We start from the raw sequence: 23,295 nt of genomic DNA on the forward strand, positions 1-23,295 counted from the left end.
CTGTCCGGACGAAATCTTGAAACTTGAAGTTTTTTTCTGCTATTTACATGACAGAAGTTTTGAGGTTGACATGTATGATGGTAGTATCAGCCTGAAAAACTGTTATTAGTAAGGATCTACCGCTGATACCCCTCGAATTCCGAATGTTATTTCCCAGACTAAGCAAAGTCAAATGCTTCTTTACATGCGCACTAATGCTGGTATTAGGCACGAAAGCCTCTGTAGGCAGTGTAGGCCAGCCGCTCGACGGCTAACGTCGCGTCAACTGAAGCTATTCGCAAGCTAGTTGAGCCGCTCAACCGCTGAGCGGTTGCTTGCAAGCTACACACCAAAAACAAGCTCATATGCCCTCCAAAGGAAACCTCCTATGCACCTCAAAAGAGGCAACGATCTAAGGAACGGTGGGCGGGTAGAACAGGATCTACAGGTTGAGCAAGCGAGCTTTCGGTGTTGCAGAGATTGTATATCGTCGTGGTGAACTGCCCCAGCCAGAAACAGACCTCCACCACATAAAGAAGACATCTTAAGCATTGAAGATTATACTAAATGCGTTTCCTTCCTCTCGGGGGCCACCTCGTCTTTGCTCTCCGATTTCTTGGTGAACGCGACCTTGGTCGTAGTCGTTTTAGTGATGCCGAATCGGCCGCCTTCTAGCCGTGTAATGCTGTCGTCGCTGATATTGCTCTGGCTATCCACGCTATTTGCAGACTTGCTCCGAGCTGTGATCCGCGTCATCATGATTGCGTCGTTGTCGCCGTTTGCGTCTACCCCCACCGCTACCCCTTCCTTTGTCGTGCGCGACTCTAGTGAGTTGTAGTTTTTGGCTGAGTGGCCGGTGGCTCCTCCGTATCCGCCCCGGTAATACTGGAGGTTTGAGGATCGTTTGGCCGAGCCGCGGCCATAGGTGCTGCCTAGTACGCGTTTGAAGAGAGGTTTCATGCATGGGAGATTACCTGCTACGATGCCGACGCAGGATTCCATGCTGTGTGATTTGTTCAGCCAACGATGTAATATATAGAGTGAGGAGAAGGGCGCACAACGTACACGGTCCAGATTGTCAAGTTTCGGGAGTCCCAAAGCCAGTCCCCGTGACGGCCGTAGTTCGGGAGATAGCTCGTCTTGACAAGTGCGGCAGCAGTAGCACTGGATGGTAGAAGACGGGATTAGCAATTGCACACAGCGTAAGATAATAGAAGTCCTTACAAAATACCTAAGGCCAAGATTCCAACAATAGAGCTCTTAGTTCTGAAATTCATTTGAACGTGCCTGAATCAGTCGTTAGCACATATTACTGGGAGTCGTCCAATACAAAGTGTGAGTACCATAACATCGGGATCTGTGTTTCGCATCAGCCGTAGTTTCTATGATCTCGAGGAATCACTTACAGGAATGAATATGGAGAACATGAAATCGGTCAGGATGTTCAGTGCTAGTTAGTATATATCAGTATCAGTCCAAACTCTGATTTACTTGGAGCAACGTACAAACATTGGTGTAACTCAACGCTCTAAGTGTGGTTGGCGCAAAACACTTTGATTTGACTGTGGAGTCCCACAGCACTGAAAGATGTGTGCATTGAAGCACAATTGTCTGTTCACACCTCATTAGCCAATTGATGTGAACTAGTACAAAACTAGTACAACGCGTACATGAAGTGAAAAACCAAAGACTAGTTCAACTTACAAAAAAGCACACTAGAGTATACACCATCATGAAGACTTTGCTAATCAGCCATCTGTCACTGGTGCGTGGAACCTTCAAACATACCCATGATGCTAATGATTAGTCGTCTGAAGAAGGTCGTAGCTGCGACTCGGAGAAGGAAGAAGCCAATTGAAATCTTGACCAAGCAGATTGACCACAGGTAAATTGGCTGTGTTACGAAGTTCCATTTGAGACCCCGACCAAAATGTGCACGGTCAACATGATTGATATGCTGTCCAGCGCCATTATGAACTTCCGGTACCTGTTAATAGGTGAGTTTATTGCTGGCTCGCACAGATTGGAGGCGTATTACAATGCAAATGAAACCCGCGATGCACAGTGCCGCTGCCATGATCATTGCGTAGTCCTTAAGCTTATTTAGTAGGAGACCACAAATTGAGACGATCAACCGGCCACCGCCAGCGATGCTTACATCCCATCCAACATTCCGAATCATCCTTATGCGCACGAATAGTCGAAGAGCTAGGGTAATCAGTGCCAGCGCTGTCACAGTCCCGGTCGTTGCAAGAATGATGGGTCCCTGATTATCGTTGGGATAATTGGGAAGTGGTGGAGTGGCCATAGCAACGACTAGAAGTTGAATTAAGGTGAAGATGTGTTGTTGAAAGCTCAAAAAGCGACAGATCAGCGGGAGTGTTGAACGCTCTGGATTCACAGGACTATACCCCGGCCTTGGGATATGGGTCCGCGGAACAGAGGAAGCTCGTCCAGCTTTCACACAGTAAATGCAGCAGGCTTATCCTAGGAGATGCATATGGTGGCGTACAGCCTCTCTGTACGTCCGATGACCTAGCGCGGAAACTGAGTCGACCTCTGTGAATCTCCTTTTCTGGGCTAATGATAAGCCAGCTTGAAGGTTCATTGGCTAGGCGGCTGTTATTCGCCCCTAGAGGCGTCCGGAATCGTTACCTTATACAGTAATTTCGCGGCTTGATTTTGGCGCTAGGTCACCGGACGTACAGAGAGGCGGTACTGTGAAGGCACACAACCTTCCCGACTAAACCAGCGCCGAATGCACACCTGTATCACTAGGACTACCGCCTCCTATGTGCACAATGCAGGATCTCTAGGGTCACGATTACCTTCGCGGGTCTCTTAGCTGGTAGATATTGCGTCGAGCCAAAACGGCTGGAAGGCATACGCACCAGTGGCGTTTCGAAATTGCACTGGGTATTGTGTCTGGGCACAACAGTGGCCCTGACCCGGGGATCAGGACGGGATCCACGATGTTTGCGCTAGTCACGGGATGTCACGGGATACTCGGCAGCAAAGTCCCCGGGACCGGCCCCCGTTGTCCGCAAACCTTAATTTGCCTTTGGGTACTGCTCATTGGATTTAGCACTGTGGCTTGTGACTCCACTGCCTGAGCTAGCTGTGCCGCATCCTTCAATTTTGGAACACACCACCGCCAAGCCCTTCCGCGCCGTATCGGTTCACATCGGGGCAATTCTTCAATGCCTCGCTCCCGCCCGAAATCGTTGTGCCTGCTGGAACTTTTTGCTTCATGCAACCCTTCGTCAGTCATTCGCAAGGTTGACTAGCTGTCGGTTGCAATTACAAGGCCAGCCCCAAACTGATGCAGAATGCAGCCATGGGACTGCCAGGAGACTGGCCGGAAGCTGCGGAGCTCCCTACGATGCTGTCCGCACACTGTAGCCGAGCTCCACATTCGATACAGCACCTTGTGTGTGCCTGCAGGTGCGTCCGATGACTTAGCGCGGATTCAACGCCACAAGTGAAGGAAGACGGGGAAAACACTTTTCTGGACTGACTCTTGCCAGAACTGGACTCAATTTGATAAAAGCACAGTACTGTGTAATCTTAGCTGTTGCGTTCAACTATTGGCCCTCGATTACGGCTGACTCTGTGGCTTGATTTCCACGCTAGGTCTCTGGATGCAGGAAGTTGCTGCAAGGTATTGGCAACGTGGGTTCCACGAGAAAACATACCAGCGACTCAGTTCGCGTTCTGCCCAAGGCTTCAGCTTTCCGAGCTTTAGGTATTAAATAAACAGCAGCACCCAGATCTGCGCCATATCATCCAGAATCTGACCTTTTCTTCCCGTCTATTACCCAAAAAAGATCCACTCCCTTACCATTCGTGGTGTACGTCTTGTCATCGTGTCTACTAGGATTTCTCTGTTAGTTTCAGGTCGGTCCTCGGATTCTGGTGGCGTCCTTCCAGAAAGCTTTTTGGCAGCATCATGAGGGTCAGCATACTTTCAGCCCTCACGCTCCTCTTCCGAGCATTGGCGTCTGCAGCTCCTGCTCCTGTCCCTCAAGAAGCAGTATCAACAACCACCCTTCCGGACGGCGCTACTACAGTGTTGCCGGTTGTTGCGTCGACAAACACCTCAGTCGCTAGTGATCAACTTGATGATCTTGCTTCGTTTGCCGCTGACTATACAAACTCGACGTTCAATGAAGCAAGTAGCAAGCAAAAAAGAGGAGGATGTACACTCAGCAACTTGTCCATTCGGAGAGAATGGTGAGTCCACCCCACGGCAGTATTCTTGCCCCGCTGAACGTGCTGTCGTTACGCTGCCACGCCACATTGTTTTTTTGAGACATTAACCGCTGACCATTCAAAAGGGGTACTCTCTCAGCGACTGAGCAAGAAGCTTACACAAAAGCTGCACTTTGCCTCCAGGCAAAACAAGCAAAAACTCCTTCGAGCCTAATCCCTGGAGCCAAGAGTCGGTTCGATGACTTCGTCGGAACTCACATCAACCAAACCATGACCATCCATTACACCGTGAGAAACCCTCCTTGGCCTGGTCCACAGCAATCAGCTTGGTACGTTATGGCAGTGACTCACTTATCGAGTAGGGAACCTTCCTCGCTTGGCACCGGTACTTCACCTGGTCGTATGAGCAGGCATTGCGCAATGAGTGCGGGTATACTGGTACTCAGCCATACTGGAATTGGGGCAAGACCGCTGAAACAGGCGTTGAATCGTCTCCCATCTTTGATGGATCGGCCACGTCCATGTCCGGCAACGGCGCTTATGTCGCTGGTGAAGGTAATGTTGTTCTAGGTGGAAATGGCCTGCCGGATCTACTCCTTCCTCGCGGGTCGGGAGGCGGATGCGTCACAAGTGGTCCTTTTAAAGACATGAAGGTGAACCTCGGACCAGTTTCTCTTGGCTTGACCAATGGGACCAGCGAATCGAACGGAGATGGTCTGTCATACAACCCGCGTTGTCTGAAGCGCGACCTTACCACCGCTGTCAACCAAAAGTATGCAAATGCGACGGCCATCGTTAACCAGATCCTCAAGCCGAAGGATGTGTACGACTTCCAGATGACGATGCAAGGTTACCCTGGCAGTGGAAACATTGGTGTTCACGGTGGTGGTAAGTCCTCAACATGTCCATATCTCTAAGTCTGCATCTGACTCTAACTCTTCCAGGTCACTATACTATCGGAGGTGACCCAGGCCGTGACTTATTCGTCTCCCCTGGCGATCCTGTTTTTTATCTGCATCATGGAATGATTGATCGCACTTGGTGGATCTGGCAAACCTTAGATATTCAGGAACGGACCGGTGCGCAGGGTATCTCAGGGACTGGAACTTTCCTCGACTCTCCTCCATCTGCCAACACGACGCTTGATACTGTTATAGACCTTGGATATGCCGCCGGCCCACCAGTCACTATGCGCGATCTGATGAGCACGACATCCGGCCCGTTTTGCTACATCTATCTATAGATGGCCGTCGAGATGCAAAAAGAATTGTAACTAGAGTCCTCTCTTGTCATTCATTCATACTTGGGTGGGACTAGCGTTGGAGATTTGTACATACACTTTCCCAGCTAAAAGCTATACGTTGTAATTCTACCTCTTGTAATAAGATAACTAGTTATCAGCTCTTTAAACGGTATCCTCTGTCCTGATAATATAGACTTGGTATAGAACCCGAATACTCATCGTTTGTTTGAGGAAGTAAACTTCGCGTACTAGCTACCCTTCAGAGCTCGCATAATACCGCAAAGCACCTCCGTTCCTGATCGAACAAGAGATGCAGACGCATTGATGATTTCAGTAGAGGGTTTTAATATATTGGAATCTTCGACTCTCATAGTCTAGCCATTACCAAGCGTACTCTCATCCTCGTGAAGGCGGCGGATAACTATGAGTAGATCGTAGATGGAAGGTTCCGTTGCGGGTAGATGGATTTGTAGCAGAGTGCAAATATCAGGAGCGGCCTCGCTACGAGGAGTCTGGCCGATCAAAAGGTAGGCCAGACTTCACTACTTAGAATTGAACATCGCGTGTAGATATCTAGAAGCTCATAGGGGTACCCCATGCAGTGGTAAACGAAAGTGCACAGAAGTATGGGTTGTCACCGGAGGCCTCTGAAATCTTAAGAAAGGCGCTTGGCAAACGTAAGTTGGCCGCTTGAAAGCTTGCCCGGATTGTCCCAACCTTTCGCTAGTCTAGCCATATCCTTTCCCTAGAACATTCTGGCATAAAATCCGGCCCTGGGCTGTTTGTTTCCACATTCCAGATCAATGGATGAGGATCCCCGTTGAAATATACGAACACTATGCCCGCCTTCTCGTACAACACGTCGTTGTTGGCAGCATCGTACTTCATAATTACCATAGCAGTCATGCAGAATTTTTCGGATTTCCACCACCGACTCAAGAGCAGCAACATTAACTGCACCGTGTCGCGTTGCATTGAGACAAAAACACCCCGTTTCTTGGTAATAGTATAGGCGGCTTTCAACAACCGCTTGTCGACACTGAAGCAAGGAAACTGCAGTTTCTCCTGAGAGTCGCAGATGAAGATATCTTCGAGGTCGTAAAGAGGGACGTCGAGATTAGTGATCCAGCCATCTATTACCAGCCTCGGAGGTATAGGGTCTTGAAGATACCTCTCTACAATCGCATCCCTATTATCTTCCCAAGCTAGGAGCGGCTCGTTGGGGTATTGGACGTATAGCTCCACGCAAGCGGCGTATTGGGGAGTGCTTGAACTCGAAAATGTAAGTGTGTTGAAAATGTAGGGCGGCGCAAATTCGAATTTCAAGGAATTTGAGATCTTCCATCCAAGCCAGGTCCAGCTAGGGAATTGTCGCCGTCGTGATGCGGATCCAACTTGAGTCACTATTGTTTTTACAATCCGGTTGTGTCCCATAACGTCATCGTATATGGCATCATTGATTGCCCAGATCATTCCAAACGTCAATACGTCGGTATGTTTCAATTCGGAGGAGTAGAGAAAGATGCCAAAGAAATTATGCACAGGTTTGGGACCACTTCCCGTAGGCATAGCAAGTGCCCGTAGAACCCCCTGAAATGCATTTAGGGCATCTGTTTCATAAGTCAAGCTTCTCCGGGCGTAGTCGTTCACAACGTTTTCGAACGGAGTTGGTTGAGTGCCTGGATCATCGGATGCAAACGTTTTCGGAACTGTTAATATAGATCCCCGCACCTTTTGCTTTTCAGGACGGTGCAAAATGTCCAAGGGGATAGAGATGCTCTCTTGGCAGTGCATCCCTCGACACTGAAAAAACACCTGGCTGTCCGTGAACATCAAACACCGGCGTGAAAGAAGCGCTTCTTGGTAGGTCCAACCTCTGGTATTCCACAATGAATGAGTGATCTCGTGTGCGGCATTGGAGAGAAACGGGTAAAACGTTTGATCCTCGACCGTAACCGAGGGATAGGTCCTTCGAGGGTTCCCGTTCACTCCTGGTAATCCATATGAAGGGTCTTTGCCAGACGCAGCAATGAGCGTTAGCTCAGAGTGCTTAAAGATCATGTTCATGTTCCCAATTTGAACGGCCTTTGCAGCCTCGTCGGTCTGTGGAATGCAGTATCTGTCGACCCACAGATATCGATATCCCAGACGTAGAGTGACAGAAATAGAGTCCTCAATGACAGCGGGGAGAAGGGTCGGGAGAGCTCCGTCTGCGCTCAGAGAATCAACATTTGCCGTACCCCAGACATAGCTCAGTGTCAGAAAGACATTTCCTGCATCCTCATAAATCCAAGGGACGACTGTTCGGGATTGACAGTCGATAACCTGGAATGAGGGTAGTTGCGGAAGCGTTGGAGTTCTACACAGCTTCGAATGGTGATTTTCGCAGAAAAGGAGCCACTCCGTTACTTTCGCATAATCAACGACGGCGGATGGTGGTTGGAGGTAGCTGTTCCGGTGACTGAAGAAGAATCTTCCAAACGAACGACCACAGTGTATGTAGTCGGTCGGTGGATCGTATCGCTCTGAAGAATCGCGCGGATCCTTAGGCAACACTAGGAAGATGATAGAAGTATCGGATAGACCTTCGACGTTGAACATTCTAGCCGCGGAAATAACCTCAACCTTGTACGCCCTTCCGAGCTCCTTTGTGATATCCACACCTACAGATGTTCTTAGGCTTCGTAGCTCGCGGAAGAACGGACAAAGTGAACAGTTCTCAGACTGAATATTCAGGATGGTACCAATGTGAATAAATCTCTTTCGTCGTTTCAACTGAGCCTGACTGGGCGGGCGGAAACTCAGACATCTGCAAGAGCTGCAAAGTCCCGTCGCATCATTTCCCTTTGCCGACATGTTGAGACCGTATCCATCAAGAACGTTGTGGCCACTGTCTGAGGTAGCTTAGCAAGTTTACTGGGTGCTCAAACTGATTCAGTTGAGGTCCGTTTAAGTCTGTTAAGGCACCTCTGACGGCGGCAAGAAAGTGCACACTTCTATGAAGCGCTTTCTACTGCTCCCATCATCCGGGATCTGCCGAGTTGCGTGTGGAAAGGTCGAAACCAGTATTGGAGACGTCGTAAGTTTCGTTCTTGCTGTTGTTGAGCGCAGCTAGATATGTAGGTAGCGGGACTTTGGTTGCAGGGTCCTATTGCACTGCCGCCACTGTGCACCACTGTGCCACCATGAAGTCCTGTTGCTTTTTTGCGCTAACTCAATGCAGACGTATGGCTTGGAAGGCTGTGATATCGGCTGTGCGCACCAGTTTACCACTGCTTGGGGTACCCCCATGAGCTTTCGAACATCTACGCGCGATGTCAAGTTCCAGGCAGTGGAGTTTGGCCTACCTTTGATTGGCCAGCTTCCTTGTAGCGGGGCCGCCACCTGACGGTGGTATCTAGCTTCCAAAGCAAGACCCAAGCAGTGCTCTGTCCGTGTGCCTAGACTTATGGACTAGTACTATGTATAACTCTGGATTCTGAATTACCCATTTCTTAGTCTGATATTCCCAGTGACACTTCTGCGAAACTGGTTGCGATTAATGGCTAATTCTTGGATTACGCTTTGGAATAGCGGCAATCCATTGCAGCAGCTATTTCTGCGTGACGACTACGTAGAAAGAACGTGTTCATTTTGAATAGACTTAAGTTAACCGAAGGGTTCGCCTTTCCCATCTATCATGCTCTATTAAAACTCCACTTAGTTGCTTAATGACAGCGTGGTTTTAGTATTGAGAAAGGGCTCGGGCCTATTTGAACTTGATTAAAGTATAGATGAGTATCATAGAACTCTGATGTCCCTACATTCGAAACGAAAGATTCGGGTTCTGGCAAAAGTACATCAGAGGTTGGTTCAAAGCGAAGCTCATCTCAATTTGCTGTGCTGACTATGAACGCGCTCATGCCCTCCTGCGCATTTACATAAATATCTCAACGCCAACTGAGGAATCGGCACTCTGGACTCGTGAAGCCAGGCATCGAAATTTCCCGCATTAGTCTTCCCATTACTCATCATATCGATTCCTCGCCGCCCGCTCAAATGTGAAGACTCGAGATTCCAGTATTCTTCCCACCTGGTTGTAGAGTACCTCACGTTTTTGAATGCGTACTCATTATCTTTGCCTTGTGGGAGCTCGATTAGTATTAGTGTACGCAGCAGGTTAGAACTATGGCCAGGCTCGATAATCTCCATTGGGGCATCTACAGTTTTCCGTTTCTTCTCGGATCGCTCAAACCGTACATCGCAGTCACCACTATTTCAGATTAGATTGAGCGCTTAAAGCTTAACTACACGGAAGCACTCGTTCGACTGACCAGATCCTTCCGCCATCCGGTATAAGGCTTGTCCGACTCGAATGACAATGTGGCATAGGGCACTCCTCATCAAAGATTGGTCCAGCCACCAAAATGGCCATGGTTAGAGCGGTTCCTGGGCGTAAGCGGACATCCTCGGAGATGATCTGAGCACTGTTCCTCGTTGCGAATACCTCATAGTTTCCGTCCTTTACGGCGAGCGATCCAGGGCCTTCAAGGAATCGGTGTTTGAGAATAACTTCAAGATAGCCGTAGTCGTACTCGGAGAGAAAGGGAAACTTGAACCCCAGGGCATCTTCTATGGCAAGTGGCGCTTGAAAGAATGTCCACCGTGTATCTACCGCGCCTAAAGAGTCCCTGATATCGAGGACAACGCCATGTATCTGCTGTGTGGTGACACTGATCACAACGTGGTTAGTCCGAGCAAGGATTAACGAGGAATACTCGCGAAGTATACTTACCACATTTTTGCCACGGTATCACCAAGCGTGGCCAACGACGTTGTGAGCTCCCCACTAACCATTTGGAACATTTTGGCGAGCATAACATGGGTTGTTCGTATAACAGCTGCTTGGGCTGTCACACTGTCTTTGATGTACTGCATGATGCTTCTTGTGCCATCTAGTCTCTCTCGAACGTGAAGACTATCCGCCTCGATATTTTCCGATATGATATCCATCCTTTCAAGCCCATGTTCGGCCAACAACATGTTGATCGTTCCGATATGGATGTACAAGTAACTCTGCAGCTTGCCAATCTCCTTCTTGTGTCCAAGTGCCCATTGCAACTTATCCTTCGCAAGGCCCAGGCCACGCCGCTTCTCCCAGACTCCTAACCCATTCTCATACTTCCTGATCTTTCCTAGAAACTGCTCCAAAGGCTGCCGGCAGCTAAGTGCTGCATACTTGATCGAATCGAGGCTCCCCGACGGGCTTCTACTAGGTTTCAACTGGTCGATGTGCTTGAGAACACCGTCGAGGGTCTCAAGCTCGCGAATAACCTCTTGATACTCCGACTTCGAGCCCCCGGCTTCGCGGAGGGAGTTGATGATGTCCGCAATAAGGTTGCCGACTGTGATAATGTCGCCGACGGAGAAACCGAACGACATTGTCTTACTCCGAGTCGCGGAAAAGGAATTTGCATAGAAAGAGACGAAAACAAGATAAGGTGGCAGCAACGCAAATAAGTTAGTTGGGCCTCAATTTAAGCTGCGCCACCACCTTCGATTCTCAGCCTTGTTGGCATGCAGGTTGATGCATGTCGATGGACCAGTCACGGTTGATGGGCCAGTAATAGAATAAGGCAACGAGGCAACAAGGCCTTAACAGGTATCGACCTTGAGAGTACGGCGCCTTTGCACATGCTGTGCTTAGCGTATTCTAGAAAAGCTGCGTAACAGAGACTTTAGTACCTTGCAGAAGGCTATTCAGGCCTTTCAGATGCATCTCATTAACTTCCAGTACCGCACTCTATACTTACGGCCACCTGCACGTTAACCACAGCATGCGCAAAGGGGCTGTACGGAATCCTCTATGGGAATGATTGACCTTCCTAAACCATCTTATCAACTACGTCTGATTCTGCCCTTATGAGTTGTTCGTAGTCTATATTTACGAAAAGTATATGCTACCTCGGCTCTGACCTGTTCTGGTACTTGGGGAGTATTTTCTCGAGATCTTTATCCCAAAAGACCGGGTGCTTTAGCGCCAATTTCTCCTAAGCCGTCCTTGCTGGAGATATTCTACCATTCCCACCCGTCACAAATCTGAGCCACCTCCATGAGTGAGAAATCAGATAAGGCAAAAAGCGAACGCCCTCTCCGCGAGACTCTAAGGGAGGATCACCTAGTAGAAAGAAAACAGCAAAATAAGGTCCTACGCACGCTAGGCACGTCAGGCGTTACTACTCCGCCTCTGTGACATAGCACTTCACTTTAGAGACCTCGTAATGTTTTACCGCTCATATATCCTAAGAACTATTACACTAACGATTGATGTTCCTATCTCTCAGTCTGGTTCATTCCAATTCAAACCAAACTGAGATGTACATACAAGCTCTCTATATGAGCATCTGGGATGATATTTTCGGGATCGAGAGATCCAAATTTGGGCCTGAGAATGTTAATAGTAGCTCTCTAATAACAGACTTCAATTAGCATATCTCATTCTGCATCGACCGAAGATCAACCAGCTCTTTCCCTTTATCTACCTCACTCCGTCGAAAACAGCACCATTTCTTCCGAGAGGCTTTTGCGGATGAGTCGAACTAAAGAACTACACTCTTCGATCTAGAACGCTAAGGGTATCTATCGCACCGCTCCGCTCCGCTCATGTAAATGCATCTCAAATCTTCGAACTAGCACATCAGCAATTACTTTACTTACCAATCTCCTCCTCTAAATCTCACCCCTGACACCCGGGAGAGGATGGTCTCTTCCCTCCCCCCCAAATTACTCAAACATCCCCCCATGCATACCGCTTCCACTCCTCTTCGCCTTCCACGCATCAAGAAGCACCATAACCTCCCGTCTCGTATCTTCAATAATCCCATCCATCTTGATATCGTTCTTGTCATATCCAAACGGGTCTTCGAGTTGAACCCCTATCCCCTCAATCCCATACAGTGTGAATGCGACAATCGCAACAATCGGCACAGCCCACCACCCAAAGTCATCGACCGTAGCGAAGGGAAGGACGCAATTGAAGAGAGCAAGCACCTGTTTCTGATGAATCCTGTACGCATCCCCCATTAGCAAATCGCCCGAGCCCATAAAACCTTACCACAGGGGTACACATACAAATGCGCCACCGGCATCGGCGTACTCCGAATCGTCTCCATCCTCCCATACGCATCCACGAGCGTATTCACCTGCACCGTGAGCTGGCTCGCCTGCGGCCCATGCACCCACCCCCGCTCAAACGCGCGCCGGATATACGCCTCGACCAGCACCGTCAGCTGCAGCGGCAGACTGAGCCCCTGGTCCTCGAACCCAACCAGGTGATCCGGCAGCAGCGAGATATACTCCGCCTTCGCCGCCGTGATCCCCTGCTCCACCTCGCCCTCCCCAGCACCCGCGCCATCCCCGTTGAGCGTAGACGCGGGCGGGATGTTATACTCCGCGCGCAGATTATGCTTCACCGCATACAACACCGCGACCAGCACACACACCGTCTTCTCCACATCCTCGCGCTCCGCCTCCGCCAGCACCTCGCCCGGCTTCGGCGTCGCGCTGACCAGGAAACTCCGCGTGAGGTTCCGCACGCACGTGCCGATCGTCGTCAAGCAGTTCCGGCCCGACCAGAACCGGTCGTAGCTCGTGCTGTTGCGGAACACGAGCATCAGCCCCACCACGATGGACAGCGAGGGGATGATGAGCGCCGGCAGCCCGATGTTGCCGACGTGGCGGTCGAGGTAGACGATTAGCACCGTGAAGAGGGAGTGCAGGAGGACGGGGACGGCGATGGAGGCGTGGACGGAGCCTGGGATATGAGTTAGCTACTTCAGGGGCTGATTGGGGGTGAGGTGGGGATTGAGGGGGAAAATGTGCCTTTTGAGACGCGGAGAACGAGTGGGATGCGGCGGGGTTTCTGCCGCGTGGCATGGGCGAGAGGGTAGGTCGGGCGGCGTTGGTGGTGGCGTGGGCGTTCGGGAGACATGGTTGAGGGCTGATTGTAAAAGGAATTGGGAGAAATTGAAGAGGAGGAGGATGGGTGCAGAGAAGGTTGAGTTGAGGTCACGAATATGGAGTAGACGGGAGCTTGGATTTGTTGCATGCGCGGGGAGCGCCACTCCACTTTTTTGTTTCAGGGCTGGACCCTGCATACTTGGTGTGGGATTCAGGGTTTCCTTGTATATTTCAATATTTACAATGGCGATTCGCATGTTGGCTAGGTATGACTGCGAAGCTATCAAAGCAGTGTCGAGAAATGATCATAGAGTTGATTGATTAATAGCTTAGTAGGCTCCTGTCTCTTAGTTCATTGCACTGGTCCAGCAACTCTCCAATATGTTCATAAAACACATGCAAAGCAAGGCTCTTGTGTGCTCGTTATATCCAAAAATGCTATATCCAATGAACGATGCCAACAGGAGCCTTCCCCTATAGCAATATTCAATTATCTTCACCCAAAGGGCATACCCAAAATGCGCATGCGCCTCTCAAAGTCCCGCCCTCCCCATCCAAGGAAATCCGTGCAGCCAGGAAGAGATATGAGAGAAGATCCTAGTCCGAAGAACGCCAATGCCGTAAATAATGGATAATGCTCGCATAATTCAATACAAAAGGCGCTGTTGCCTTACCCACCCGAATGCACGTAGAAGACGCCGTTCATGGAAGCCTTCACGTTAATCACCCATGGCGGGTGAAGGCAGCCAAGTCGATAGATAAGAAGACCAGCAGTGTTACAAAATCATGGCACGGCGGTTGTCGTTGAAGGCACGCTCAATGACGAGGGAGTAGATGCCTCGTCAATGCCGCGTCGGACCGAACCCCGCCCAGCGCTGCCGTCAAAGACAAAAGGCCCGGCATCGTTCCGAGGAGTCATTGGGCACTCGGGAACGCGCTCGGGGATGAGCGCGTATTGTGAGGTGACGTCCGAAGTGGAACGGTTGGGGAAGAGCGCCGTGTTCTCCGTTGTAGCCGCAGCTTCCCTAACGATGTGTACGGGTTGCGATCCAGGAGGCGGAGAGTGTACAAGCCGCGAAGGACTTGTTTGCGGGGTAGATAACGTTGGCGGAGCTGGAGTCTGGATGCTTACAGTATCGTCTGGAATGATTGTTGAAATAGCAGCTTCTAGATCGCCCAAACTGAGGCGGCTATTTGGCGTGCGAGCGCCAGCTGCTACCACAGGGCTTGCTAGTGGCATCTGCGAAGCCCGAGGCGTGACATGTTTCGATGTGTCGCCCTTCTGCTCGTCTTTTTCGTCGGCATCTTCGTGTTCTGACTCCCAGTCCTCGGCGTCTGGTTCTTCGACATCGGCTTCGAGATCCGCCACCGCACGGCAGTTTGGACATAAGAAGTTGGGCCATGTCGGACCCTGGAGAATCGGGCGAATGCACTTGTAATGCCAAACATGTGAACATGGAGCCACAAACAACGATTGGCATGGCTGTTCATGTATCAGTATAACAGATTTCAACAACATGAAAGTCTAGGGAACCTCACCGCAATGGACATCAAACATATTGAGCACTCCTGAGAACTGTGCGTTGAGGCAGTGTCGGTGTCCTTTTTCGGTTTTGCCAAGTTGCGGAGTCTTTGATGTGTTTGTTTGCTGAAAGACGTTAGCTAAAGCTCCTGTAAATCAACAAACTGCCTTACTTGAATGTGTTTATGCTTTGCTGCCAATTTCTATTACACTCTATGCGAATCTTGACGCAACGGAAAATCATCTCTTCTCCACCTCGGAAATCGATCCCAAGCTGCACGACATCTCCGTCCTTGACTTTGAAGGGCTTGGATTCTTGATTCGGTTGACTCAGCCGTATGTGGTTGAGAAAGGTCCCAGAGGAGCTCTTGACATCCCGAATATACCATTGCGAATCCGCGCACCAGAACTCGCAGTGTTTCCTGCTCACGACCTTGGACTTGAACCCAACTGCAGCCGCGGAAGGGACGTTGGCCGGTATTTCGGGAATATTGTCTCTCTCGGAATATCTTCCAACCCGTATTATAGCATCGTCATCTGGGAGCGTTCGGGATATGGTGGGGAATACCAACGAAGGTCTGCCAGCGCGGGGGTCGTGGTGGGGGATGAAACGGATAGAAGGGAAGGGTCGGTTTTGAGGGGTCTCGACGCTGTGTTCGGCCCCGTCCATGTTCGTTGGCGTCGGCCCAGACTGGTTTCGCACAGAGAGTAACGGGGCTGCGGTCTCAGACCTGTTCCGGGTCATGGTAGGACTGTCGAGGAGGGCGCTGGAATCGAGCGAGTGTTGACGGGTGGGTATCCGGGACAAGACACTCCTACCGGCAACGGTGGGAAGCCAGCCGCTCGTCAATGGGGGATTCGCTTCAGTAGAGGTCGAAGGTTCGTGAGTGGGCAGTGGACGATCGGAGTCGCGGGCGGCAGAGCTGGGGTTGACGCTGAGAAGAGCGCCGGCGGGCTCAGATGGCGAGCTCGCGGTTCTTGTAGGCGCGGGACGGGAATTAGCGGGAGGAGAGGGCGGAGAGGGCGGAGCAGGGCTCGAGTGAAGGTGATTGTGAGTGTATTGTCTGATGTAACTGAGACCCCTCAGGCGGGTCGAGCGCGAAGGCGTCGTCGGCGAGGCTGGTGAGGTGGTGGTGGACAGAGTTGGGGCCGAATGCGCAGTCGTGAACATGGTCTAGCCTTCGAGGCGGCCGGGCGGATTAACAGGCGGATCTCAGCACCCTGAGGGCGAAGGGAATGCGAAGGGCGAGAGTGCGCTGCCTGGGGCAAAAGTAGAGGCCAGGCGCAGACAGCCGTGGGTGAGCAGCGGGAGCCGGGGGCGATATACGCCAGGCGTGATGCGGGCCGCCGGGATGGGATGGGGGCTGAACGATTGTTGCTTGGGAGACTCTCAGCGCATCGCTGTTGCCGCCGGCGACGAGTGGTGAAGAACCAAGATGCAGGAGACGCGCGCAGCAGGCAGAGGGTGAAGAGGAATTTGATGGACTGCGAAGCTGTCACGGTCGGTGTGCAATGAATGTAAGCGGCTCCAGCCCCGTCGATTTGGAGATAAGGTTGCTCCATCGCTGCTGCTTGGCTGTCTCGTCGCCTCCTGCCACCCCCTCAGAGCTAGCTGGCCCCGGTTTCCTGGTGAGTGGAGATGCAGGGTGAGGCCTGACGACAAGTGCTGCCCACGACTGCTGCAACCGGGGACAGCATCGACGCGGTGCTGGATAGAAAATGCCAGCGCCATGAACCTGGACAGGAGTGCTATCAATGCTGTGCCTGACTATTAGTACTACTATGTACATCAACTACCTTATCCTCAGACTTTATGCTAGGTATGGTTACAAGCCCCACAGTCTAGAAGCTCTGGGCCAAAGAATCGGCACGTGATATGGCTAGAAAAGACTTGAACAGCATACAAGCAGTCTACGATGCTTGAGCTCTGCTTGGAATACTGGGAGATGTAGAAAGAGATCTATGAAACATGTATTGAGATGTCACCACGAAATAATTTGGGTGCTCCCGTGCTCTCTCGTGGTGAGGCTCCGGGGAAACCCCGGGTCAAGTCCCGCGAAACCTCCGTGAAATGAAATTCTGCCGCTCAGGAAACATCATCTATTCTATCACATCTAGGCCATGTTGAAGCCTCAAACCGTGCGAGGCCTGTCGCGGAGGCTGCCCCATTTTGCTCCATCATGCACATCTCAAGTCGTTCACTCTGGTAGGCGGCATCTGGCCTCGGCCGCCGCAGAGGAGAAGGTAAACTTCCTATATCCCGTTTCGTTGGACTCATCTCACATTCGACTATTAGGATCCTGCAGAGCTTGACCAAATAACCACCCTCCCGAATGGCATCCGCGTTGCGACCGAAGCCCTCCCGGGCCATTTCTCCGGCATTGGCGTCTACGTTGATGCCGGTTCGAGATACGAGAACGAAGCACTGCGAGGCGTCAGTCATATCGTGGATCGGCTTGCCTTCAAGTCTACAAAGTTGAGGACGTCAGACGAGATGATAGAGTCTCTAGAGTCGCTGGGTGGTAACATCCAGTGCGCCTCGTCCCGGGAGTCCATCATGTACCAGTCGGCAACCTTCAACTCCGCCGTTCCCACCACCGTTGCGCTTCTCGCCGAGACTATCCGGGACCCCCTCATCACGGATGAAGAGGTTGAACAGCAGCTTGAGACTGCCGACTACGAGATCGGCGAGATATGGTCGAAGCCGGAGCTGATTCTGCCAGAATTGGTGCATATGGCCGCTTATAAAGATAACACACTAGGAAACCCTTTACTTTGTCCAAAAGAACGTCTTCCGGAAATAAATCGCGCAGTAGTAGAGGCGTATCGTAGCGAGTTTTACAAGCCAGAAAGAATAGTAGTCGCCTTTGCTGGAGTGGAACACAACGAGGGCGTAAGACTTGCGGAAGAATACTTCGGCGACATGACCAAAGGACAAGGCCCGGCATTGCTAGGACTGGATGGCCAGGAACTGTCCACTTTAGACGTCTCAACTCAGGATCAAGCCTCAATCTCGTCACCGTACAGCCCTTCCAGCACACCACCACAAGAGCCCTCCAAACTCCTCTCAAAGATCCCCTTCTTCAAAAACCTCTCCACTTCTGCAACCTCAAACGCCTCTATCCAGAACTCATTCGACCCCTCATCTGCCAACTTCTCCCCCATCGACGTCTCTCTACCGTCCCGCTACACCGGCGGCTTCCTCACCCTCCCCACAATCCCTCCGCCCCTCAACCCGAACATGCCCCGCCTCTCCCACATCCACATCGCCTTCGAAGCCCTCCCGATATCCTCCCCGGACATTTACGCCCTCGCAACCCTCCAAACCCTCCTTGGCGGTGGTGGTTCCTTCAGTGCTGGCGGCCCTGGGAAAGGCATGTACTCGCGTCTCTACACCAACGTGCTGAACCAACACGGCTGGGTCGAGAGTTGCATCGCCTTCAACAACAGCTATACTGACAGCGGCCTCTTCGGAATTGCGTCCTCCTGTGCTCCGGCGCAGGTGTCACAGATGCTGGAGGTCATGTGCCGCGAGTTGAATGCGCTGGGGCAGGATACAGGATACTCTGCGCTGAAAGAGGGCGAAGTGCAGCGTGCGAAGAATCAACTGAGAAGCAATCTGCTTATGAACCTGGAGAGTCGGATGGTGGAGCTTGAGGATTTGGGACGGCAGGTTCAGGTGCATGGACGGAAGGTTGGCGTTAAGGAGATGTGTAAGAAGATTGAGGACGTCACGATCCAAGACTTGCGGAGAGTGGCGAGGCAGGTCTTTGGTGGTGAGATCCAGAACCCGGGCCAGGGGAGCGGAGCGCCGACGGTGGTGCTGCAAGAGGGTGATCAGGAGGGCTTAAGGCGGAAGGACTTCAAGTGGCAGGAGATCCAGGAACGCATCGCGAGGTGGAAGCTTGGGAGGAGGTAGCGCTGCCATTTATACAGAAGCGTGCTTTCAGCATTTGTACAGTACTGTAGCGTGTTGGATCTCGAGCGGGGATCTGGGATCTAGAGGTAAAGGTATGGGATGGGTGTATTATAGATGTCGTCGCGGGTGGTGGTTGGGACCACGGGCGGCGTCAGGGCATTTGAATGACATAACGGTACTTCACTTCGATACTATTTCTTAAACTGCTGACGGTCTTCGTGGTTTCAGGTTTTGAGCGAGCTTGAAATCGATTTTGAACTAATCGCTAAGCTAAAAGTCAGCCGTTCCAAGGTTGATAAAAAGTGTCTTTATCGATAAAATGGCGCCCGAGTGCAGAACATATCGGCATTTTAAGTCCTACTTACGGCCGTAGTCGCGAGGCCTTATATCTTCGTATAAACTCGATTACCCCGCCCAACGCCCGTATAATCCCCCGCCTTATCCTATCTTTGTATCCACCACCTAAACCATCGTACATACATAAACAGCGCTGTCTCATTTCTTTCATCTCACTCATCCCATTACCTTCGCCATCTCCCTTTCCCCCTTCCCCTTCTTCCCTAACCTCCACCCTTCCAACGTCCAACCCCCGAAATGTCCTGCCCCGACTGCTTCAAAGGCGCCATCCACTCCCACAAAGGCTCCCCCCGCGGCCACGAGGAAGACCTCCACGGCGTCCGCACCTACATCACCGGCCCCCCGACCTCCGCCTCCGCCTCCCCGTCCACCTCCCAATCCACCATCATCTACCTCACCGACGCCTTCGGCCTCTCCCTCATCAACAACAAACTCCTCGCCGATGCCTACGCCACCCGCACCGGCCTACGCGTCCTCGCCCCCGCCCTCATTCCTGGCGGGCCCGCGCCCCTCGCGTTGCTCGAGCCTATGGAGGCCGCCTTCGACAGCATCGCGTGGTGGGACCTCTGGGGCCAACTGACACGGCTCGGGAACCTCTTTACGACGATCCGGCTCCTCGCGCTATTCTACCTGCGCGCGAACCCTGGGCGCGCGAGTACGTACGCGCCCATCCTGGCGTACGCGCGGGCCGTGAAGGCGGGCCTGCCGCCGGGCGCGCGGCTGGGGGTGTGTGGGTTCTGCTGGGGCGGGTACTCGAGCACGAAGTTGTGTGGGGAGGCGGCGGTGGCAGGGGGCGGGGAAAGGTTGGTGGATGCGCAGTTTTGCGCGCATCCGAGTGCGTTGACGGCGGAGATGGTGGTGGAGGCGGTGACGCGGTGGAAAGTGCCGTATGCGGTGGCGGTGGGAGACAGGGATTTTGTGTTTAAGGGGAAGCAGGTGGAGGAGACGGAGGCGGCGCTGAGGGTCAAGGCGGGGGATGGGATGGGGGAGAGGGGGTGTTGGTATGAGTTGAGGGTGTATGCGGGCTGTCAGCATGGGTTTGCGGTCAGGGCAAGGCCGGGGGATGAGGTGCAGGAGAGGGGCGCGGAGGAGGCGTGTGGGCAGGCAGTGGAGTGGTTTAGGCGGTGGTTGTGAGGGCTGGCGTGGGCCTATTTGAGGGAGGAGGGTCTAAAGCTGTCGAGAACTGTCGCGAACGCGATGCTGATATTTGACACAAGTTTACTCGGAAGCCTCCTTTATTGGTGTCCTTGAGGACTGCACATGCTAACCAGATCTCGTGTACTATGCCTTGTTGGTAGCAGGCAAGTGTGCGCAGACTTTTATCAAGAAATTTGCGCACCCGGTTATAGCACTGCTTGCATTTCACTCCCGGCCAGCTAGCAGTTAGCCCGTTAGTCAAAAGGTAGCACAGTTCCTATTGTATCGTCATTCACATCCTAATTGGACTTCTAGAGACTCGTAGGGACCCCAGGCAGTAGCAAAAGGGTTTGCTCAGACTTTTGATACCTTTGTAAGACAATATAGTCCATGCAATCTTAGCTCCTTTTTTGCTTTGTCAAGTCTAGGAACCCCTAAGTCACTTTGAAATTGGTTGGTGTTGTCATATGGGGCGCAGTCCGACATCTACCTCCTAGAGGCTAGGTTAGGACGGTAGAGAAAGTACTGTGGTTTAATTTTGCTCGCCTCTACTACCACCTTTTATAAAAGCCCCAGTGACTCCACATCTGTCTCTTAAGTCGGCCTTAAATCATAGAATTAGTTCTATGGATCGCAATATACTGATGAGAACGTCCAGCGTTCTTCGCTGCGTGACGTCGCGACCCGTCTGTGCGCAACATGCGTTTGGCGCCTTTCTTGCAGATAAAACTAGGTGTCTCCAACCTCAAGTCCATCAGCAGTTGTCCCATTACGCACAACTCCATCACTCCGAGCAGAGTATAGCATCGCAGTCATTAGACCGTGAGTTTTATGTCCCGCAAGCCAACTGAGTTACGTCGAGCTATGTACAGGTCTGTGCACTAACGTTTTTACAGCCCTTGATCCTCACGCGTATACGAGTGGCCGGTGGCTTCGTCGTGACACATCAGAGCGCGAATCACGTTACATTACGTTCGATTTCGATGCTTTGTGTGAAAAGGTCCTCACATGTTCCCATGGAGCCGCTTCAATCATATCATATGAAAAGAAAGAAGGCGGCTTCAATCGCGTCTTCATCTTCACCCTCGACAACGCGAAGCGCGTAGTAGCGAGACTGCCGTTTAAACTTGCCGGCCCGCCTAGATTGACAACCACCTCGGAAGTGGCTACCATTAGATATCGTAAGTGTAGTCCACGCTTTTGATTGGCAGTGTAACTTGATTGGCAGTGTAACTTGATTGGCAGTGTAACTTACGACTGCAAATAATCTAGTCCAGATGAATACGGGTATCCCCATCCCAAAGATCATCGACTGGAATGACGATGCTTCAACCCCCATTGGTACTGAATATATCCTTATGGAGCACGCCAGTGGGATTCAATTGCACCAGAGGTGGCCGACTATGACTTCAGAGCAGCAAGTCCGATGCATCAGCGACATCTATCAGAAATTGAAAGAGATGGCGGCAATCAAGTTTCCGGTCTACGGGAGCTTGTATATGGAACATTCCTTACCAAGCTCCGCGTCGCAGCATGTCCTGGAAGACCCGCGCTTTTCTATCGGTCCGCATTGCGGGGCCATGTACTGGGACTGCGAAATTGGTGAATCTCGTTATTACCACAACACAGTCCCCAATCGGGGTCCACGTAAGAGACCTACGATTTCCCATGGGTTGCTAGACCAATCACTCACGAATGACTACAGGGACAAGCCTTCGGGCTTACTGCGATGGCCTTATTGATACCGGTATCTCTAGAATTCCACCAAGTGAACCTGTACTGCCCAAACGACCACGGTACCATGGGACTATCGAAGAGCACCTAGGTCTTCTGGAGTCGGGCCGCATCGTTCTTAAAAAGATCTCTGAAGACTCTAGGGTACAGGATGCGGCTACACCGACCTTATTTCACCCCGATCTGCACAAAAGGAATATATTCGTTTCGGACGACGATCCGACCAGTGTTACGGCCATCATTGACTGGCAGAGCGCTGCTGTAGAGCCGGCCTTTTGGTACGCAGATTTGATACCAGACTTTGCAAAACCTATTCCGCACCCGACTCTGGAAGATCAATTGGAGTTCAACAGCGAGCAATGCGTTAAGGTGTTCAATATCTCCACTCAATTTCTCACCCCCACTCTAGCTCGCCCTAGATTGATGGACGAAGCCTTCTTTCGTCCATATCGCTATTGCTACAGGACCTGGAAAGATGGGGCGGTAGCGTTCCGTGATGAATTAATTCAAACGGCGCGTCGCTGGGAAGAGCTTGGCCTCGCAGATACTTGTCCTTACCCTACCCCGACACCCGTGGAGCTAGCAACTCACAAGAAAGAGTACCAACTATTTCTGGCGGCTCAGGAACTGAGGAGCAATCTCTCAGTTCTGCTCAACACCGCAACAGATGGCTGGGCCCCGCCTGAAGACTGGGAAACGGTGAAGCAGGCCCACAAGGAATATTATGATGGAATATTGGAAGCTGTACTGAACAACGGAGACCCTGATGATGATGAGCCGATTAGAAGCGAGGATGATTTGAGAGAAATTTGGCCGTTTGACTTGGAAATGATTTCGTCCAAACGGCCTGTATAGGTAGGCCCAGGGTGTGCGAATAGAATTCAACAGCAACATGTAATTCTGCCTTATCCGTGATTAGGCTCGTTGTCGGCCCTTCCTCTCTGGGCGCTGCTAAATGTACACCCTATATTTACTCGGTGTACACCCCTTTTCTACTCCGTATACACCCTTCTTACGTCTGATCTTCTGATTGGTCCGGAGGAGTGCTCCGGGGCCTCCGATTCGCTCGCTTACGTTTCTCACTAATTCCAAATGCTCTCTCCAAGTGCGGCGTGGCCACAAAGCATTACATCCTGATCCTCAACTTCCTCAATACACTCACCATGGCCCTCAAACCACCACCGCCACGGTCCTACTGTACGCTAGATGAAGCCGAGGAAGTGCTTAGAGAGCATGCAAAGGCGCAGGGCTACG

At 51.6% G+C, this 23,295-nt stretch overlaps 9 protein-coding genes across 9 annotated transcripts; 4 read left to right on the forward strand and 5 right to left on the reverse strand.

Annotated features, from left to right (window-relative positions):
- Positions 1 to 537: 537 nt before the first annotated feature.
- On the reverse strand, positions 538 to 2,287 carry BDZ99DRAFT_394327 (uncharacterized protein; the record flags this gene model as incomplete). The annotated part of the gene is made up of 10 exons (XM_033715884.1): positions 538 to 982; positions 1,045 to 1,143; positions 1,204 to 1,266; positions 1,323 to 1,336; positions 1,386 to 1,429; positions 1,485 to 1,590; positions 1,684 to 1,718; positions 1,768 to 1,966; positions 2,018 to 2,071; positions 2,138 to 2,287. 10 exons carry the CDS (start codon positions 2,285 to 2,287, stop codon positions 538 to 540), a joined length of 1,209 nt encoding a protein of 402 aa, XP_033573476.1.
- A 1,641-nt stretch (positions 2,288 to 3,928) lies between these two features.
- Positions 3,929 to 5,434, forward strand: BDZ99DRAFT_394706 (putative tyrosinase; the record flags this gene model as incomplete). The annotated part of the gene is made up of 4 exons (XM_033715916.1): positions 3,929 to 4,212; positions 4,317 to 4,479; positions 4,554 to 5,079; positions 5,136 to 5,434. The coding sequence occupies 4 exons, from the start codon at positions 3,929 to 3,931 to the stop codon at positions 5,432 to 5,434; spliced, it is 1,272 nt and encodes a 423-aa protein (XP_033573477.1).
- A 1,521-nt stretch (positions 5,435 to 6,955) lies between these two features.
- BDZ99DRAFT_449298 (HET-domain-containing protein) lies at positions 6,956 to 8,035 on the reverse strand (the record flags this gene model as incomplete). Its single annotated transcript, XM_033718109.1, has 1 exon — positions 6,956 to 8,035. A coding segment is annotated over one exon (1,080 nt), but the record flags the coding sequence as incomplete, so codon positions are not given.
- A 1,681-nt stretch (positions 8,036 to 9,716) lies between these two features.
- BDZ99DRAFT_394265 (uncharacterized protein) lies at positions 9,717 to 10,855 on the reverse strand (the record flags this gene model as incomplete). The annotated part of the gene is made up of 2 exons (XM_033715880.1): positions 9,717 to 10,146; positions 10,209 to 10,855. The coding sequence occupies 2 exons, from the start codon at positions 10,853 to 10,855 to the stop codon at positions 9,717 to 9,719; spliced, it is 1,077 nt and encodes a 358-aa protein (XP_033573479.1).
- Positions 10,856 to 12,196: 1,341 nt separating this feature from the next.
- On the reverse strand, positions 12,197 to 13,403 carry BDZ99DRAFT_490286 (UPF0187-domain-containing protein; the record flags this gene model as incomplete). Its single annotated transcript, XM_033723043.1, has 3 exons — positions 12,197 to 12,479; positions 12,545 to 13,226; positions 13,295 to 13,403. The coding sequence occupies 3 exons, from the start codon at positions 13,401 to 13,403 to the stop codon at positions 12,197 to 12,199; spliced, it is 1,074 nt and encodes a 357-aa protein (XP_033573480.1).
- Positions 13,404 to 14,156: 753 nt separating this feature from the next.
- Positions 14,157 to 15,639, reverse strand: BDZ99DRAFT_394434 (uncharacterized protein; the record flags this gene model as incomplete). The annotated part of the gene is made up of 3 exons (XM_033715894.1): positions 14,157 to 14,855; positions 14,912 to 15,020; positions 15,068 to 15,639. 3 exons carry the CDS (start codon positions 15,637 to 15,639, stop codon positions 14,157 to 14,159), a joined length of 1,380 nt encoding a protein of 459 aa, XP_033573481.1.
- Positions 15,640 to 17,006: 1,367 nt separating this feature from the next.
- BDZ99DRAFT_449311 (uncharacterized protein) lies at positions 17,007 to 18,916 on the forward strand. The gene is made up of 2 exons (XM_033718110.1): positions 17,007 to 17,138; positions 17,191 to 18,916. The coding sequence occupies exons 1-2, from the start codon at positions 17,016 to 17,018 to the stop codon at positions 18,811 to 18,813; spliced, it is 1,746 nt and encodes a 581-aa protein (XP_033573482.1). The 5' UTR covers positions 17,007 to 17,015; the 3' UTR covers positions 18,814 to 18,916.
- Positions 18,917 to 19,252: 336 nt separating this feature from the next.
- On the forward strand, positions 19,253 to 20,700 carry BDZ99DRAFT_510783 (uncharacterized protein). Its single transcript, XM_033724491.1, has 2 exons — positions 19,253 to 20,572; positions 20,623 to 20,700. Exon 1 carries the CDS (start codon positions 19,408 to 19,410, stop codon positions 20,302 to 20,304), a length of 897 nt encoding a protein of 298 aa, XP_033573483.1. The 5' UTR covers positions 19,253 to 19,407; the 3' UTR covers positions 20,305 to 20,572; positions 20,623 to 20,700.
- Positions 20,701 to 20,933: 233 nt separating this feature from the next.
- Positions 20,934 to 23,040, forward strand: BDZ99DRAFT_501336 (uncharacterized protein; the record flags this gene model as incomplete). The annotated part of the gene is made up of 4 exons (XM_033723802.1): positions 20,934 to 21,129; positions 21,204 to 21,488; positions 21,580 to 21,954; positions 22,013 to 23,040. 4 exons carry the CDS (start codon positions 20,934 to 20,936, stop codon positions 22,894 to 22,896), a joined length of 1,740 nt encoding a protein of 579 aa, XP_033573484.1. The 3' UTR covers positions 22,897 to 23,040.
- Positions 23,041 to 23,295: the final 255 nt, after the last annotated feature.

Source organism: Mytilinidion resinicola (assembly GCF_010093595.1).
Source record: "Mytilinidion resinicola strain CBS 304.34 unplaced genomic scaffold BDZ99scaffold_16, whole genome shotgun sequence".
NCBI lineage: Eukaryota > Fungi > Ascomycota > Dothideomycetes > Mytilinidiales > Mytilinidiaceae > Mytilinidion > Mytilinidion resinicola.

Coding starts and splice junctions, on each gene's coding strand:
- BDZ99DRAFT_449311 (XM_033718110.1), top strand. CDS start 17,016: ATGTTGAAGCCTCAAACCGTGCGAGGCCTGTCGCGGAGGCTGCCCCAT. Junction 17,139..17,190: donor CGGCCGCCGCAGAGGAGAAG/GTAAACTTCCTA, acceptor TTCGACTATTAG/GATCCTGCAGAGCTTGACCA.
- BDZ99DRAFT_510783 (XM_033724491.1), top strand. CDS start 19,408: ATGTCCTGCCCCGACTGCTTCAAAGGCGCCATCCACTCCCACAAAGGC.